General features: G+C 46.8%; 1 protein-coding gene across 9 annotated transcripts in view; it reads right to left on the bottom strand.

Moving 5' to 3' along the window:
* Prr5l (proline rich 5 like) overlaps positions 1-20,333 on the bottom strand; it is a 169,943-nt gene that overhangs the window by 39,391 nt on the left and 110,219 nt on the right. For all 9 annotated transcript variants that reach the window (XM_017319279.2, XM_017319278.2, XM_006500236.4 and 6 more), the window contains 3 exons: positions 19,630-19,908; positions 18,435-18,515; positions 6,010-6,058 (listed from right to left, as the gene is read on the bottom strand). In XM_017319279.2, coding sequence (XP_017174768.1) covers positions 6,010-6,058; positions 18,435-18,515; positions 19,630-19,793 — 294 coding nt within the window. In that variant the 5' untranslated portion in view covers positions 19,794-19,908. The remainder of the gene's footprint in view (positions 1-6,009; positions 6,059-18,434; positions 18,516-19,629; positions 19,909-20,333) is intronic.

Here is a 20,333-nt window from a genome sequence, read left to right on the forward strand (position 1 = left end):
AATGGCTCTCTCTACCACCTCCCCGGCCAGCCTTAGATCACAAACCACCAGTTTATTAAATAGTAGCTCCTTAGGAAATGACTGGGGACTTGGCAACGGGCCGGTTGTTACTTAACACATCCTTCTGCCACACCATCAGCGAACTTGGCTAGGGACAAAACAACACATTAATGAAGTGGCAGAAGGATCCGGAAGTAGAAAGAGCTGACATTTGCCCCCTAAGACACAGAGAAATGGGCTGCAAACAGAAAAATGAAGCTTGGGAAAAACTTCTCGACAAGGATATTTGGAGGATAGCTGCCCAAGCCACTAGCAGCTGACTGGGGAAAAGATCAGCTTACCCTGGGCAGCATGGGGCAGAATAAAGGTGCTGAGGTGAGCAGAGAAGCGGATAGGTGTATGTGTGTGTGTGTGTGTGTGGGGGGGGGTGTTACAGCTCGCCAACCATTATGTCACCTATCAAGCAGAGGAACTCCCAACACAGTCAGAGGGACCCAGGGAAAAAAGTAATCAAGTAAGCTATTGGGGAATAATGCCAGCCCCAGCTTCCCAGGAGGATGAACCCTATGCCAAATAGACAGTGACCTGCACCACCATTCTTGGCTTCTAGAGTGGTAGGGATTGATCACACCTCCTCATGGATGCTTGCCCGGCACTCTGCCAGCTGAACCTTCATTCTAACTCTCACAGGGGGCAGAGAGGGCTTGCCATACTAAACAAAAATTCACAACACCCTTTGCTTCCCATGACCATTGGATTGCTGACCGCGACTATTTACTGTACTCCCGCATGTGCAGCACCACAGTTCGCTGTGGCCCCGCTTTGCCTCCTTGCTAACCCTGGCTCATACCAGTCCCTAGCTGATCTCTACTAAATCCCTCGATTCCATATGTAGCGGGCTCCTAACATATATTCTCACACAGAACAACAAGCCTACATGACAAAGAAACCCTGCTCCCATGGAGCTAAGACGGGTGATAAAGCCCTCTTAGCATTTTGTACCTATGCACAAATCCAGTGAAGCTAACAGCCCATTACCTTAGCACACCTATTGGTTTTCATCGTTATCTAAAACCTATTAAGACTTGAAGTTATCAATTTCAAGATTCATTTTTCCACTTGTTTCATAAAGTATGAGAAAAGAATTATAAAGATAAACAAATAATTGCACAAAATTCATGTAACCACTTGGGAAACCAGGAGGAGGGGGGCAAGAGAGCTTCAGAAATCCCTGGCTGGCTGGATACTCTCTACTTAGTTAGCTCTATCTCAGAAGAGGTCAGAGTGGCCACCAGGAACTTCTAAGCCATTCCTTGTATACAGGCTTCACCTTGCCTTTGTCCTGAATACCATTCAAACCTCAATCCTAGTGGCCTTCTTACCTAAAGAGAACGCAATCCTCACCCACCCTCCCTATCAGGCTCCTTTGTGCCCCACGCTGAACCTCCAGAGAATGCATGGAAGTCCCCTCCTTCCCAGCTGCCCACCTCACAGTCTCCATTTCCTTCTAGGAAATATGGCTTACTACAGAAGTCTTCTGAGAGGGATCAAAAATGGAAATCGTACCTTATCTTCCTCATCTGGTTTGGATTTGAAAATCGCAAGAGATATTCTCCTCACCCTGTCCCATCTTCATAATTATTTATCTTACTCATTTATATTTATTTATTCTGGATCTGATCTGAAGACCCTGACCTGCATGATATCCATCGTCAGTCAGTGCCACAGCTTTAAACTCCATTCTGTCTGGGACCCCTAGCCCTGGGTCTCCTCTCTCAGCTACTGCCAAGAGCACGTTTCCCTGGCACAATGATGATCAGTCTCTGCTCGGGCTCTTGCAACAATCAGATAAACAAATTATGAACATACCTTTAAGTTCACAAACATGTGTATGCCAATTCACATGTGCATGTATGTATGTGCATGCACACACAGACACACACACACACACACAGACACACACACACACACAAACACAGCCAGGCATCTATGACCTATTGACAACTGCTTTGTCCGTGCCTGCTGCTCCCCTAACAGTCCCTTGCTCAGAGCCCTTGACTTTAGTTTCTCTATGAAGCAATCCAAAAGAAATGGGACTTTCTGAGCTTGGGGCGAGACTTGTAGCAAACAGAGCAACCCACAGATGCAGAACTGAGAAATGGAGGTATTTGTCACCCTGCTCCCCCATACATTGAACCACAGAGATACCTTACTAAGGAATCCAAAAATGCAGATCATTTTATAATATCCATTTTCAAACACGCCAGAGAACCAATTATCCCTCCAGGCAGTCCCTGGGATAGAGTTCTACTCCGAAACCTCAATTTTCCTCTCAGGCACAATTCAAAACAGACGGGGGGGGGGGGGGGGAGAGTCAAAACTGGAAATGTCAGAAATTTTTCTGGCCACTGTCTCTCAGAAATCTATTCAGGTTCCTGCAGCCCAAACAGGCTGTCTTCTCTGTGTGCAGAGCAGAGATAAGCCGAATTTTTTTTTACCTGCTGTCTCTGCCCTCACCCCAGGTCATTTTCATTATTCTTCACTGTGGATGTTCTTTCTTTAAAATTGTAAAATAAAAATGCTCACTTGCTCTAAGGTAGAGACCCAGACAGGAAGAGCTCTGGCTATGACTCTGCAAGTGCCAAGCTCTCACCGGGAGAGGAGGGTCCCACAAAAGGGCAAAGCCAACTTTCAAAAGCAGGTTGGGGGGGAAGGTCGTGCAGACCTCACGCTGAGGTGGGGGGGGGGGGGCATCGTGCAGACCTCACATTGAGGGAGCTTGTTTACATTCTTCTGAAACAACCGGGGGTTGAGGGACTTTCCTGATTGTCCTAGGGCTCGGCTCCTGAAGGCTCGCCCTCCCGCCCGCCACCCCCCCCCCTGCTTTGCTCCAGATCCTTTGTTTGAGCCTCTTGGGGCTTTGCCCCTGAACTGTTGTGAAGCTTCCCAGATCCCAGGGACTCCTTGCTGTGTGGAGATTTCTTGTGCAGATTTGAAAACCTCAGCGGTACCCAGCCCCAGTCTTCCCACTTGAATGTCTCCTGAACTACCTTCACCACGGTGGCCACAGGCAGGAACACCTGCATTGTTATCCTTTATGAACATTTTTTTTTCTTTAAGCTGTTTGTCAAAATTGTCACTGCGTGCTAAAAGAAACCGGTAGCAGCACCCCTTACCACAAGTGGAAAACTCGCTCAGAAATTAACTAACAGCAAACAAATACTGACAGTCACCTATCCCTAGCTAAAACTGCCAAGTTCAAGGTTAGCTCCCTTTTCCTTAACTAAGGAGGCTGCCAAGTCCTGGAGAAGATGGCATAGACTTTCTCTGGCATGACAATAAGGGATAAAGCAAACATTTTCTAAGCCCACCTCTGATGATATTCACTGCCACATTTAGGTTCCTAAATGTCACTTCTGATATGTATTGTTGACAACTCTAAACCGTTGACAGAGGTAAATGGAAGGAAAGTAAATGCTTAGAAACATTGGGGGGAGGGGTGGGGCTGGAAACAAACACCCACAACTTAAAAACAACTGCATTATAAGTGTGTCTAGACGAGTCTTTTTCCAGTTTAGCACCCTAAATAAGAAAAACCCCCGCATTCAAAGTTCTGAAAAAGCATTCCCCACACCACACGCTGAGAAAAAGACGTGGGGTTCACCAAGCACCTTCTCCGGTTAGGTTCCTGGTAGGAAATGGCATGTGGTTGTTAGTTTTGAAGTCTCTGGCATCTTTGTAAGCAGTATTAGCCACCTCCCAAAACCTCAGGGCTTCCCATGTGCACAAGTCCCCACCAGACACACCCTTCCTACCGGCCTAGGGGTAACCCCCAAGGCCAAACAACAGCTGGCATTTAAAACTTGACTGAAACCACAGGGACCCCATCTCTTTCAAATGTCAAGGCAGAAGGCAGCCTAGCCCGGCAGGCTCCTTTCTTCAGGACTTATGAAGAAGAAGAAAAAAAACAAAACAAAACAAAACTATTTTCAGTAGCCTGCCTTCAAACCAATCAATAGAGACCACAGGGGAGCAGAGTAAGGTAGAGGCTGGCCTTTGAGTGAAGGGCAAATAAGATGACTCACAGTTAGGACTCACTATCACATTCTGAGACTTCATCCCTCCCTTCCTCCCCCTAGCCGGGTAACCTGACTGAATTTCAGGTTTCCACTGGGTCTTGATCTAACTAGATTTAGGGTTACTGTCTCTCTCTCTCTTTCTCTCTCCCTCTCCCTCTCCCTCTCCCTCTCCCTCTCCCTCTCCCTCTCCCTCTCTCTCTCTCTCTCTCTCTCTCTCTCTCTCTCTCTCTCTCTCAGACTATGCATGTATATGCAAGAGTGCACACACCTGCACATACACACGTGAATATGAGCTTGCGTTTAGCTGACTGACATCTGTCATCCTTTAATAGTGGACATAAGAGTTGATCACTTCCTGATACTGAGTCAATAAACAAAATGATGTCCCACTTTCTAACTGCAAAAATCTCTCCAAACAGTTTTAAAATTGAGCTCTACTTGGACACAAAATAACACAAAACAAACTACCACCAAAAGCCTATGTGTTTTTAACCTTCCTTTCCCATTCGAATGGATGGGGTTGTGCCTCAGCATAAGAAATAAGAACCAGGATAAATTTAACAAACACTTACTCTCTTATTGTGCTAGCCCGTAAGGCTTTGTAAATAAAAATGTATTTAGTCCCTACAGTAACCCTATATGGGTAGGTCCTAAAGGTTAGGTCCTGGTTTTGTAGAAGAGGAAACTGAAAGAGACAGAAATGGCAACTTGCTCCCAGCAACACACTCAGTAAATGGCCGTGCTGGTTCCTGAACCTGGGTAGCCTGTAGCAAGGTCCATGATCATGACCACCATGTTATGTTGCCATGTTTCATGCTATGTTATGTTACATGCTACAACTAGCATTGAGTTCTCCACCGCTGTTATTTCATGTAAACCACATAATAGGGTAAACTATATTTTTGTCCTCATCTTACAAACAAGAAAACTGAGCCAGACAGAAATAAAGCAGCTTGCCCAGACCCACCTAGCAAATGAGTGAGAACCGGGAGCTGACGTCATGGGAGGGAGGGTCACATAGCCGGCTACTCACCATCAACACCCAAATCCCCCCTGCTCAGAGGTAACGAAGCAGCTTATGTCTATGACTTAGAAACTGTCCTTTGCAGGCACACACACACACACACACACACACACACACACACACACAGGGGAGCAGACAGACAGACACCCCCCCCCCCCCCACACACACACACCTGGGACTTTGGATTTCTTAGCCCCACAACAATGCATAGGCAGGAGGGAAGTCTGCCTATCATACCAATCCTGCTGTCAACAGAACAGACCAGGAGGCCTAGTGACAAGAAATAAACTGTTCAAAGGGCACATAACCCAACTAGACACCACACATAGGACAGGCGGGATTTAGGGCAGTGGTGGAAGTCACTGTCCTCTGGTGGAAAGCTATGTCTTCAGGAATATCAAGTGGATTCTGCCTTTTCCTGCCTGTGTCCCAGAGCTGGACAGTGCAGCTCTCCAGGGACTGTGTGATGTGGAATACACAATCCAGAGTAAGCAGCAGGGAGGAGAAAAGAGCCTTCTAGAAAGCAGGCCATGTGCCTGCTTATTATGGTTTATTCTGGAAACTTTTTTTTTCTCTCAAAAAAAGAAAAAGTGTTTTTCTGTAAGTTAAAGACATATTTTAGAGCTTCTGAGGCACAATTTCTCTTATGATAAGGACAGACAGATGGACCCCAAAGGAGCAACAGTCTCTAACAGTATAAATGAGTCCCGAGACTCAAACGCCTGAGACTGCAAGGGATCTGACTGATCTCCACTCACATCAGGGACCAAGTGGGTGCAGCAGCTCCTTCAGCCCATGTAACTGTGGGTGGGCACTGAGGGAGCAGTCACTGAGTATGGATACCCCTCCCTGTGGGTATGTGAACTGCAATGTAGAATAATGGGCGCTGGGACCTTCCAAGCTTACCTGGAAATAGTCAGTAATGAATGATCCAAGTTCACTCTTCAGCAGCCGCCTGGGGAGAGAGAAACACGGAATCAGACTCAGGCAGCTATTGATGCCATTATAGCTGCTGAAGATGGAGTCCAAAGAATAATGATAACAGACTCATCATGGACGACAATGTGTTCACCATTAGCACCGGGCCGGGGGTGGGGGGGGTGGGGTGGGGGTAGGGACCGAGGCTGGAGGAAGGAATGCTCTCTGCTAGGTCCTAGTAGAGCCTTCCACCCCTGTGTTACTGCAGTGATAACATTTATAAGCATTTTTAAGTCTAAAACACATTTTTTAAAATACATTTCCCATCCAAAGATTTCAAGTATATGCAGGGTGGTATAATAGTTACAACTTTCATAGGTACAGAAATCATGCCCACCTCCATTTATCCATTAGCCAAGAGTCAAGGTTCAAATCTGGACCTTCTCTGTAAACTGAACACCTTTTCCTACAATTCCATTATCTCCTGTCCTCTAAGTCCATCAGAGACACCCAGAATTGACACTCACGTTCAGGATATGTTGGAATGGTCTCACCTCATCCTGAATGTACTGGGTCAATCTATAAAAGGGACCACAGTGAGGAGAACTGGGTTTCTGGTTACCTAGGCAACACATTCACTGAGCTGTCCGGTATGTTCCCACAAATTATTCTAGCATCAGCACAGACCAGGGTGAAAAGGACAGACAAGGTCTCTGCTCTCATGGCTCCCACTCTCACTGGTGGAGGAATGAGGATATTAATAAATGCATTCAGAAGGCAATATGAAAGCATCCTAAGGGGGCTGGTGAGATGGCTCAGTGGGTAAGAGCACCCAACTGCTCTTCCAAAGGTCCGGAGTTCAAATCCCAGCAACCACATGGTGGCTCTCAACCATCCCTAACAAGATCTGACTCTCTCTTCTGGAGTGTCTGAAGACAGCTACAGTGTACTTACATATAATAAATAAATAAATCTTTAAAAGAAAGAAAGCATCCTAAGTGCTAGAAATACAAATGAATACATAGAGATCTGGACCCAGATTTCTACTGATCCATCTCCCTACTGATCCATCTTGGATCTGATCCAGACAAGGTGAGAAAAAGCACAAAACAAGAAAAACAGGCTCCTGGAATCCAGTGAGTTCTCTAGGGAACAAAATCTCCCCGACTCGAATGTTCTCATCGCCTCTCCCACCTGCTATGGTTATTAAGGAGCAAATGCTCACATTTCTGACAATCTTGCTGGGTATTAACTTCCCCCAAAGCTTGCTCACACATGTAACTGACGAATCAGCAGGCAGTGACAGCAATATGCCATTATGTGCATGAATCAGGATCAAGAATTTGGGGACAGAAGAAACGCTCGGGTTTGAAATTTCCAGAAAATTGTGGAAATCTGAAAAACACATGAAAAAATACCTCCCTTTTCCCACAGCACCTCCCCCCCCCCCCAATTAGCGAACAGATGAAGCATTTTGAGATTCAACTGGCAATCTAAGAACCACTCAGTCCACCCAGGGGTCTCTGAGTTGTGTACAAGTCTGATGAGAGACGGAAATGTACCAAAAGCTATTAAACAGCAGGGTATGCCTGACTCACTCTAAAAGGGGCTGCTTGCCCCCTCCTGCTCCTTCTCTTGCTCTTGCCTTCCTGCTCCTTCTCTGTCCCCTCGCCCCTTTCCCCCTCTCTCTACATGCTCATCTTACCTCTCTCTCTCTCTCTCCCTCCCTCCCTCTACTACCCTCTTGACTCCCCTCCCTGTGCCCTGAATAGACTCTATTCTATACTATACAGTCATGTGGATCCTCTCTCAGCATGGCCTCGAAGATGCACCCCTTCTCCCATACCTGACTACACCTCCACCAAACATGCTTGTCCTTGTCTATCAAGGAAAGGGCAGCTCCTTAAAAAAAAGCTCTACTCACATGTTAGCCAAACTGAGAGTTAAGAGGTCTCCCATATTTCCACCTCAGTCTATGGCCATCCTGACAGTAAAGACATTTGAAAGAGACACTTGTATCCTTCCCATAACTCATCAGACTACGAAGACAATAGTCCTTAAGGAACTGGAATTTCCCCAGGAATCCCAGGCTCAAATGAGGAAAATACAGAACCCATGTGCCAGTCAAAGGGGACACTTGTCTTCCAGAAAGAGATTTCATGTAGTTTGCCAATTGTCAGAGCATCTTATAGTCCAGTCTGGATCGGAGACAACGGTGGGTTGTGATAATCAGGACCACATCTTGACCAAGACTGCTTAGTTATGCATACTTCTTGCCTTTATTTAAGCCTAAATTCTTATGCCAGGACCCCGAAGATGCACCACTAGATCCTTTTGCTCTCCTTTCAGCATCACTATATTGAATTCCTCCCTGCATTTCACCATTGCCTGTTTTTAAATTACCTATTGAGGATATGTGGCAGAGTCTAGCTTCTTAGGGCAGCCAGAGCCCAGACTCTGACCCTGACTCAAATGACACTGCCATCCCCAGGGGAATCTCGTAGATGCTGTCCCTCTTATGGCTATACTCTGTGTCCTTTCCCCGCTGAAACGGAAAAGAGAAACTGGCAAAGAGAATAGAAAGCCTACTAATCAACTGTTCGATTTATATAATAATTTACTAGAAACCTGATAAGTGTTAGATATGATACCAGGTACAAGAAGGAGAGGAATCAGAACTCAGGCAAAGGTCTTCTCCGCCCTCACCACGCATTCAAAAGCTGACATTTCTTTTGTTTTGTTTTGTTTTGTTTTGTTTTTCTGTTTTTTCGAGACAGGGTTTCTCTGTGTAGCCCCTGGCTGTTCTGGAACTTACTTTGTAGACCAGGCTGGTCTCGAACTCAGTAGCCCGCATTCTTCTGCCTCCCGAGTGCTGAGATTAAAGGCGTGCACCATCACGCCCCGCTTAAAAGCTGAGATTTCCTAAGAATGACACTGGGTACCTGAGTTGGAGACTAGAACTCGACTAAAAAAAAAAAAAAAAAAAAAAAAAACAAACAGGTGGCATATACTTGTAACCCCAGCCAGAGCTGGGGAAATGGAAACAGGGAAGAATCTTGTGGCTTGCTGGTCAGATCTGGTGAGGCCAAGTCACTGATACTCAGAAAACAGGATGGATGGCTCCTAAGAAATGAAATGACACCCAAGGTCCACATGGATGCATGCGCCTGCATACATATAAGCACAGACACACACACACACAAATACATATGCACACAGACACATATACAGAGACACACAGATATATAGAAACACACTGACATACACACATATACATATACACTCAGACATGGAATATACATACAAGCACACTGCACATACTCTCACACACAGGGACACACACAAATATACACACCATACACACAGGACACACCTAAACACACCACACACATACAGAGAAATGTACACACAAAAACACATATACACACAGACAGACATACAGAGACATACACACCACACACAAACACAAGTCATACACACACACACACATCACACACACACACACACACACACACACAGTCCCACACATACAATCAAGGCATCAGAGATACTGGTCTAAATCAGTCAAAGGTAATTCCCCTCCCACCCTCACTGGCTCACAGTGTTTATCTAATCTAGTTCATGGGTAACGCATAGAAAGAAGAGAAAAGTAGGCAGAAGGTGGCTGGATTCATGAGATGGTACCCAACAATTCCTAAGTTGCAAAAGGGATAAACCTCTGGATTACTAGTACCTAGACATGTGTTCCTGTGCAGCTCAGAAGCCTAGAATCCTGAGAACCTACCTTCTATTTTCCCCAGCTTTGCCTCAGATTTCTTCCCTGACAACAGCTTTTACTTGCTGTTTACTTGCTGGAACAAATTAAAATAATAAGCAATGAGCACGAACTGTACCTGTGACAGTGTCTCATTTTCTAAGTCAATTTACTATTCACGCGTGTCAGGCCCTGATATGCACAGCATTTGTATTTCTGTGGTTTAGCCTGAGCAGTATCTGCAGAGGAGCAGAAACAGCCGCCGCGCTTCTAACCAGGATGACCTCAGAGACCGCAGCTCATTAAGTCTGGAAGCAGCTGCCTGGGTCTGAGTACTGATGGCCAAGTCCCTGATACCGAGCAGGGAGCAGGCAAAGCAAATGCGTGTGACCTTCTGCTCTCAGTCCTCTGAGAATCTGTGGCTAGTGAGACACCCACAGGATAGGATGACTGCGAGAGGCAGTCAAGTTTGTCTTTTGTAGCTGAACTTCTGACTTGTGGTAAGGCTTGCAAGGGTTGGCCATAAAGATTCTCCAAGGTCTGGCTGACGCTGAAGCCTACAGCTCTGGAACTCTATCCTTCTCCTCCTTGACTCCTTCCCAGGAGAGTAGAAAGGCCTTGCCCAACCTCAGATGTAGGCCCTGGGAAACATGTGAGTGGAGCAGCAATGGTAGGTTCAGAGCATAGCCCTCAAAGAGTTAAAGGGTAGACACTGCAAGGGGGAAAGGGCTGCTGAGGCTGGAGGCTGATGTGGAAGGGCATATGGTCCAGGCCACACCCATACGATCAGTTTCACATTCCCAGGCCTCTGGCTTCTTCTGACAACAGACTTCTGCCCACAGCCACGCCACCACAAGCAGCTGAGTTAGAAGGAAGTTAGGGAGCCAAAAGCAATGGGAAGGAAATGTTTATGTGGGACATGCGAGCCCAGTGAAAGCAGAAATAGCATGAAGTTCAGTGAGAGAAGGCAGAAGGAGCTACAACAGGGAAAAAGAGGGAACAAAGTACTGGGCTCTACTGTCCCACCCTGGAACCTGCCCACACTGACCAGCTGAGCTGCCGCCCCAGTTCACAGGGCTTCCTGTGATGACATAGTCCAGAGTTTCTCAACCCCATGAGTCGAGACCTCTTTGGGGATCACGTATCGGATAATCCTGCATAGCAGACATTTACACTCTAACTCATAACACCAGCAAAAGTACAGTTATGAAGTAGCAACAGAACCACTTTACAGTTAAGGGTCATATGGTTAAAGGTTGCCACAACCTGAGGAACTGTATTAAAGGGTTGTAGTAATAAGAAGGTTGACCTAGACCCTGGATCTCCTCCTCATCCCACGCTGCCAACACAGTCTTCGCTCTTGTTGGCCTGAAAGTAAAGCAGGCTGCTCCAAAGTCGGGTTCCAGCCAGCACAGGCACAGGGCGGAAGGGACTGTCAGCAGCTACCTGAGTCACCAACCACCAATCACCCCTGCATGTAGGGGTGAAGGGCTGAGGGGTGGAGGAACAGGACAACCAATTCCTTCTGTTTGTCAGCTTGCTTTAATTGTCGTCCACCCCCCCACCCCAGGTTAATATTAGAGATGAGCAGGCCACTTTGGGCAGGTGCCACCATTCAGCTAGGATGCGGTCAAGAGAGCAATACCAGTTCTTAAATAGTTGGCTACCCCAGGTTCTCCCTAGCCCCTTTGTGGGTCCTGCCTCAACTGCTTCAAAATCCAGGAACAGCAAGGTCCTCCAGGCAGGCTTCAAGCCAGGTGTAATAGCTGTACTCAGCCAACCTGACTGTTCTTCCTCTGAAGAGCCTACCTAGCAACCACAACAAGCCTTGTTTGGAGGCAACTGCCTTTTAAGTCATAGCATACAGAAGCTCGCCTTTCAAAGTCCTTTGACCTATTCCACTGGGATGCACTGGAGTCAGTGTCATAAAGGACTTGAGAGGCAGAGCCAGGAGGATCTCTGGTAGTCTAAGACCAGCCTGGTCTACAAGGTGAGTTCCACATTAGCTGGGGTTATACAATGAGACACGTCTCAAAAAGAAAGAGGAGAGGAGGAAAGGAGGGGAGGGGAGGGGAAGGGAGGAAGACAAGGCAAGAAAAACTTGGTTCCACCCAAACTAGGGTTTTCTTTTTAAAGACATCATCCCACCAACCACACTTACTTCAAGATCTGTTAGTGAGGCCATACCCAGGTGTATCCAGCCAGAATGTGACCAGTGACAACACTACAGGACTCTAGTGTCTTCTGACAACATGGCAAGCTGGGTTAAAAGTCCCAACACTTCTTGCAGAGATGGCCCCAGCGAGCTAGTCTACCTCTGTGAACCTGTACTTTCACCCACATACACCAGGGAGACAGCATCCAACCTGCGAGCATGACACTTGTACAAGGGTGAGTCCACACACACAGCCCAGCAGGGCCTGGCACATTCTGCTCAGCAGGTACTTGCTACAGCCACTGCCCCGAGGAATCGCTTCACACTGTCGGTGTTGGTTTCATTCACCACCCTTCGGTGGGACTTAGGCCCCCCCTCTTCTCAGCCCCCTGCTTTTCCCAGCTGTGGTTCCTACTACAGCCAGCAAGCTCAGACAGATGGAACCCTCTAAGGTAGATTACCCTCTGGAATCTGAGCACTGGAGTCTTCAGACGGAAGTCTCAGCTCAGACTGGCCAGAGATCAACAGTCACTGGAGCCTCTTCTCCTTAAACATCTCTGGGGCTCCTCTCTTTATGCCATTACCTTCCTCCCCGAGAACAGAAGTGGCGTGACTGGAGAGAGGAGGAATGTACATGTCCCGCCTCAGGCCAGCTGCAGATAACTTGTCGCCAGCTTCCAAAAGCCTTACCTGTGAATGCTTAATTTTGCAGAGAAAGAGTCTTCCCTGGGAGCTGAGGATATCGGGTAAGAAACGAGCAGACAGTTACATCCTTGCTGCCCTGTGTACCTGACTGCCAACTGCTTCAGGTTTCAGTTTAGGGATCAATCCCATCTCCAGTCTAACGATGTGTCCATTTGCTGCCACCACGTAAAAACATCAGACAATGTCTCCCTGCCCAGCTCTTCTCTAATACAAGTTCAGATCCACCTGTCTCAATGGCTGCCCGGGAACATGTTGAGGACCAAGCAAGAGCCTACCACCAACAAACGAGAAGTGAGTAACAGCACCAATAGTCCCTCTGTCTATGCACCCCGACCCAGGTACTCATGAGAAACAGGAAACGGTGATCTTTATTTTCTCACTGTTCCCGCTCTTGCTAGCCACATAAGAGTATAGTTTCCTAAGGAAGAATTCGATCCACATCAGGACCCGGCCATGCCTGTCAGGGGTGAAGTTGGAATATTAAAACACCGTATCCAAGCTCCAGAGAATTCAGACAGGAAGGCATGCAGCCTGAGCCAGCACCGTGGACAGTGAAGACTGGCAATCTGGCCAAAATCCTTCTCTTCAGAAAGGTCACCTCCTTGCCTTTGGAGATATTGTGTCATGTTCTGCTTCCTAAGGCAGTTACAAATAGAAAAGATTCTGATTTATGGTTTTCATATTGACAAAACAGGTGCCTTGACTTTCATATGGAGGAAAACTGGCCACTCTGTTTTAGATGGACTTGCTCCTAAGGTCTGGAAGTACTTGTCTATGAATTCAATATTATGTTTTAGAACCCGGCCACACTTGGAGCAAAGTTCTTCCCTGTACAACTTCAAAGGCTCTCCGCAAGACAGTCTTTTCAATGACACGTCTTAAAAGAAAAGGCCAACATTTGCAGTGACTGAACTTTAAGATCCGGTTACACAAGTGCACCTGCTTTCTGGCCATCCTACTTTCAAGCATCCATTTCTCCCAGGTACATCCTAACTACATTGCTAGAAAGAGAGTCATGAGAGCTGTCAGCCAAGTGCCGTTGCACACACACACGAGGACCTGAGCTCAGATCCCAAGACCCACGGAAGAGCTGAGCATGGTGGCCTGGTTCTGTAATGCCAGCACTGGGATCAGGGCGGTTTCCTAGATTTCAAAGGTACCCGGTTTATTCAAATAGATGTCCTGGGTTCAGTGCTCCTCCCCCCTCGTCCCCCCTCCTCGAACAACAACAACAACAACAAAAGGTGAAAACCCTAACGTGTGTGTGTGTGTGTGTGTGTGTGTGTGTGTGTTTATCTGTGTGTCTGTGTCTATCTGTGATAGACCACATGCATGTAGGCACCCAAGGAGACCAGAAATAAAATTAATAAGATGGAAAGCAGCCAAGGAAGACATTTGATTTCAACCTGTGCCCACACCTCAAGTGTACACACAGACATAGACAGCGACAGACAGACAGACAGACATCACACACACACACACACACACACACACACACACAAGATGGCAGTGGGGCGGGGAAGACAGGAAGGTAGAGGAGAAAAAAGGAAGGGGGCCAAGCCTGGCTGGGATCAGTCTCAGGGGAGAGGATTAAGGACTTGGTGACTTGGGTGATCATCAAAAAGTTTTTTACTGCTTGGCTGAATAGAATGGAGAACCAAGAGAGTCATTTCCTCTTTAACTTGGTCTCCACAGAAAGAAGAAATAGCTGGCTGTCCTTGTAAGAACTCAGCCTCACCCAACCTTCAGTTCCAAGCACACACTCTTTGAGCAGCCCATCCAGCTCTCAAGTTCAAAGTGAGATTAGCTCATATCCAAAACACTAGGAAGATATCATGCCGGTTCTGTCCCCAGGACAATTCATCACTTGGCCCTGTGGGTTAGGTCACAGCATTTAACCCTTTATTATTACTCTTAAGCACTCATCACAATAGTATAGAGAAAGTCATTCATTGAACATTTCTTTTGTATCAGACTTTTGGCTAAGGACACTTAAGCAAGATGAGGTTGATACTATTATTACCCACATTTAATGAAAGGGAAAACAGACAGAAAAATTTAGCAACTTCCTCAAGCTGACTAGTCTGGATTCCCCAGGCTCTGAATCCAGTAGTGTCCAGCCCTCTTACACTGAAGCATTCTATTGAGCCTAGAACGGATAGACCACATAGTAGGGCTGATAGAATTAACTGAAGAGTGGGCCTGGGGACAACTCAGCCTTCCCTCCTAACACATCCTCTCTGCAGCATTCCTGTATTGTCCACCTTTATGCCCCCCACCATGTTAAAAGTACAGATCTATCCTGCAAACAGAACTTAGGAGAAGGAAAGTCAAAGGCTGCGACAGTGAGACTGTGGGGAGAGCGGCACTTCCCCTTCAGTACTGAGGTCACTGGGCAGCTGTGTGTGTCTACATACGCTTACCAGTGTGGAAGCACGTTGCCTGGCTTGCTTTATGGAATTTGAGGTGTCCAGGTGTGGTCTTTTGAATGAAAATGAACTCCATAGGTTTGTATGTTTGAATGCTTGGTGCCCCAGTTAGGAGGCATGGCCTTGTTGGAGTTCTGTCACTGGGAGGAGGTGTGCTTTGAAGTTTCGAAAGTCTACTCCAGGCCAGTGCCTCTCCACCTGTTACTTGTGAATCAGGATGCAAAGCTCTCAGCTACTGCTCCCATGCCATGCCTGTCTGTTTCCCATCGTGATGTCCCAGGACCAACCTTCTGAATTAAGCAATGTTCCCGCCACCCAAATATTTTTCTTTATAAACATTGCCTTGATCATGGTGACTGTTCACAGCAACAGAACCATAACTAAGATACAAGGTCACATACCCAGATGTACTCTATGCCTCTGTGTTAGGGAATCCTGTCTCCACTCCAGCCACTAAGTTAAAAGAAGCCAAAAAAGCAAAAATGTCAGAGGCAAACAGAAGCCAAGCTCTGCTTTCTAAAAGCTACAGCTTACTCCAGGCTCAAATCACACCTGGGCTGTTGTTCCAAACCTCAACCTCTGTAGTTCCTACCAGGCTAAAGATAGAGGTACCTACAGTGCTACCCCTAAACTGTACAGAATATCTGTAGGGGTCCTATTTCTTGGGGTGGGGGGAAGAACATAATAATTGATGGACTCACTAAGGACCTTTGGGTAAAAATAAAAAGGGAACATAAGTTCTCCCAATAAGAGTTCTCCCAGACACCACAACATGGTGCAGAGCAAGGTTTGGCTGTGTGCTGAACTATGCACCACTCCCTAATTCCTATGTCTAAACCCTGACCCTCAGCATGATGGTATGATGGGGCCTTCAGCTTTTAAGAGTATAGTCTTCAAGGTAGATTGGCTTCCTTCTAAATGACCCCAGAGAGCTGGCTTTCTACCTCTGAACATACAAAGAAGAGGTCATGTGAGCTCATAGTGAGGTGGTGACCCCAAGCTAGCCATCATCAGAAGCCGAGCTGGTCAGCACCTTGAACTTCTGGGCTCCAGAACATAAAGAGATAAATTTCTGTTGTTAACGCTACTCTGCCTGTGGTGCTTAGTATAGCAACCCAAGCGGACCAGTGTGGATTTTCAGATGCAGGTGTTCAGGCACGAGTTCAAATCTGGATCTACCTGTAAAGTTGTGCAACTGTGGGCAGGTCGTGTGTTTCCTCTCATGCGTGGTTTTCTTATTTGTAAACTACATGATGAAGAGACAGATGTACGTGTACACAGTGGGTGCCTCAAGTTGTCTAGGACACCACACACTGCCTTAACAGAAATACCATTCCATAGATACTATGGCCCTTCTTTAGTGTGGCTTCTTGGCCAGACTTGGAACCAGAGTGTTTTGTTTGCTCTGCACTGAAACTTGGACACATTTACATTTTTTAAAGCCAACATTTGAAAGTCAGGTACACCAATAATTAAAAAAAAAAAAAAAGAAAGAAAGAAAGAAAAGAAAAAAGAAAAGATAATTTAAAACTTTTTCAAATGTAAAAGAGCTGGGCACTGGGCACTGTGGCTCCTGCCTTGAATTCCACTACTCAAGATGCAGAGGCAGGAAGCTCAAGATGCCAGCTTGGTCTGTAGTATGAGTTCCAGGAAAGCTAGGGTTACACGGTGAGAGTCTCAAATAATTTTTAAAAGAAACAAAGATATGAAGAAGTTTTAAATAAAAATCTTAACTGCAGGAGCATCACTACATGCTGGAGCCAGACTCCCCATTTGGAAGACCCCTTGGCAGGCAGGTGACATCAGGGCTGGCTCCCATCTTTCTAGCTGCCCACTAAGATCTTTGAAGTACAATGTCAGGATCTGTCTCCTGAGGTGAGAAACAATTAGCACATTCCGGATCCACTGACTTATTTATTTATACTTCTACTGGGGGCTGAGGAACCTCAGGGAAAGGCCAGGAACTCAGTGCTTGGAATAAGCTGGGCTCTTTCTTGCTAGTCTGTGGCTGGTGACCCGGCTTTGGCCCTGACACACACCTTCTCAGGACCTCACTTTCCTCCCCTGTAAAATGAGGCTTTGGGCTAGCCGGTCTCCTTTGTCTCTTTCCACATTTATGTAATTGTGACATGAAATTCAAGTGCATAGGAGAAATGTAACACAGATGTTTGCTTATGTGCTGTACAGGTTTTAATGAAAACAGAGCTCTTAAATACCCAGCTGACCTTAACACAGACCTTAATTCAACATAAACAAGGCCTGAACAATGGCCTTGTTTGTTGTTCTGCCCACTGCAGGGCTGGTCTTTAGCCTAGATATTCTGTATTTAACATACCCAGAGAGGAATTAAAAGGCTAGCTAATTCAACCTCCTAACCCTAGCTGAGTCTAAGGCTGTTATTTCACCAAGACACAAATCCAACTGTATTACCACCCCTCCTCCTGCACCCTCTGTATTTAGCTTTCTTTCCGTTCCTTGCTTATTGCAAGCATAGAACCTGTGTGTTTTCTGATTCTCCCACCTGAAGTCCCCTTCCCCCAAGCAATCCCTGTTGTCCCTCAGATCATAGCATAAGCATCACCTCTGCTGTCCCTTGACTTCTTGGCAAAACCAAGTCCTATTAGCACACTTTATCATATCAACTATGTCGTGGCTGGTTGACTAATGAGCAACTTCCCATCTGACTATACATTCCAGAGAGTGAGCTGGGGATGTGGCTCAGTTGACAGAATGTTTGTCTGTCCACTATGCAAGAAGCCATGTGCTTCATCCCCAGCATCTTACAAGCCAAGGATGGTAGGCGACACTTGTAATCCCAGCACTCCGGAGATGGAGACAGGAGGATCGGGCATTCAAGGCCATCCTCAGTTACACAGTAAGTACAGGGTCATCGTAGGCTTGTCTCAAAAATAAACATACAAACAGACAACAACAACAACAACCAAGAATGCAAAGTTCACATATGTCTTCTGCTCCAACACTTGGCTACCAAGGAGATACTCTAATATCTGTTACTAAGTCTCTTATTAATAGCAATAAGTCTCAACTAATCTGGCTCCAAGCATTAAATCATATTACCTAATACAATGCTTAATGGTTAGACAGAGCTCAATAAATGCTTATAGAATTTGTACCAGTCTTCATCTATCAACCTGTACCCCTAGCACAAGCACATTAGATACATAAGCATAGGCAACATTTCAGAATGAGAAGTCTAGATGGTGAAGGTCTCAGAACACAGCAACCACAAGAGCACTTTAACAGCAAACAAAGGAGCAACAAGGACCAAGCAGAGCTGTGGGGATGGGAGGTTGGGAGAACCCTAAGTCCCCTAATGGGAAAACAGCACTGGTTTTGGCCAGCCAAGTACCTGATGCTTTCGTTCAGTGCATACAGCTCATTGCTCTGCAAGCCGCCCCCTTTGAAAACGTTGATCACAGCTGTCTGCACACTGCAGAGAGACAGAAACACATCGCAGTTAGGTGATCTGCCTCCAGGGGCCATATTTTCAAATAGCCCACAGGGAAGGCCATAGGAAGGGCTGGGAAGCCTAGGGCATACACACAGCTCTCTTCTCTTCCTCTCCTTAATGTCCCACAAGTACAAAGGTCTGAGGAGGGTGAGGCAAAAGAATTCAAAGCTCTCTGGGAACTGCCATCACTGGATTCTGCAAGCATCCAGAAAGCATTCATTGCCAGCAGGAGCTGACCCTGCCTGGGCTCTTATAACTGAGAAGCCACCTTCTCAAACAGAAACGATAACTGCCTTTCTAATAGAATTTTCTGTGGTCCCTTTATTTCACCCCAGAGAGGGATGTATACTAGCATAGAGTGCCATCTTTTAAAGGGCCACAGTCAGGGCTCAACTCCACATTCTGAATGACCGAAGCCAGAACCATCAGCAGAAGGATATTATAATCTTGTCTGTGCTGAGGAATTTTACAAAGGACAATGGTCCTCAGCATGTAGCTATCCTGAGCTGAGTGTGCCCGATGGCCAGTCACCGAAAAGGCACCCCAGAAAGTTCAGAAATGCTTTCATTTATCCAGAGTCCAACACAGATTTGAAAACAAATAGCCCACCGACTTATAAGGCAGTAGCAATTTGCTGATCTGCTTGGGGCTTGGTTAACAAAATCAGCTGGACAACTTCCTAAGTTACATCTCCTCCCCGACACACCAGAGGCTCAGGTGAAAAAGATTGTGGCATATGCCACTCATTGAGTTCTGCACAGAAACACACCCAAGCTTCCTAAAGGGAAACGGGTGATGTGAGGTCACTGAAAAGACTACTCCCTTAGATACTCAGCCAGTGTAGGGTGTTCGGGGGCATGACCAGTAACTGTAAATTCTAACGCCATGATCCCAGGCTGGTAAAACTGACTCTGACAGGCCAGAAATCACAATGAGCTACTTTCTCCATATGAAAACAGGGGCACTTGTCCCATTCATCATCAGTACCATGATCAGACATCATGAGCAATGCTCTCAGAGGCAGCAGATGCTCAGCCCACCCGCAGATCACCCCAAACCCCTCCCTGGTGGCGTTGGTCCCACAAGCCCTTACCTGTTCCAGGCAGAGTTGGAACTTAGCTGCAGAGCCTGCCGGGCAGCCTGGAAGCGGGGCAGCTCGCTGAGCACAGGGGAGCTCATAAAGCGTGGTCTAGGCCGGCGGAAGGAGCCCATCTTGTGGAATTCAATGGGCAGGAGGGGAGCGAGGCCGCGGGTCATAGGTCCAGGTGAGGATGGAGCTGTGTCTTCAGGACCAGAAGCTTCTGGCCACCCACAGGAAAGGTGTCTCTCAACGCTGCTGCTGGGGTGTCTGAAAACCCTACTCAGCCAAGCCCTGAAATGAGAGACAGCCTTGATTGAGAACCTGGCTGAAAACATGTAACCGAGGGATGCTGGCTAGACTCTCTAGCTAAATGATCCTAAAAATCAATGAAGAAAGAGACACAGCAAGAGCCTCCATTGCGCCTGAGGCTCCTGTCTCTCTGTCTGTCCATCTGTCTGTCTGTCTGTGTGTGTGTGTGTGTGTGTGTGTGTGTGTGTGTGTTAGGCATGGGACCCAGGGCTTAGTGTATGGTGGCCAGCACTCTATGTCTGAGCTACACACATCAAGCCCTAGCAGAAAGCTAGCCTTTGTGAATATCTCAAGAAGGCAAAACCTCCTTTTCCTTGACAATAAAGATTGTCCACCCTCTGTCCTACGGACCACGTCATAGGGCTCCCTCTCCCAGAAGCATTTCACCATCTCTTCCCTACCTGCTT

Source organism: Mus musculus, chromosome 2 (assembly GCF_000001635.26).
Source record: "Mus musculus strain C57BL/6J chromosome 2, GRCm38.p6 C57BL/6J".
In the NCBI taxonomy this organism is placed as follows: Eukaryota; Metazoa; Chordata; class Mammalia; order Rodentia; family Muridae; genus Mus; species Mus musculus.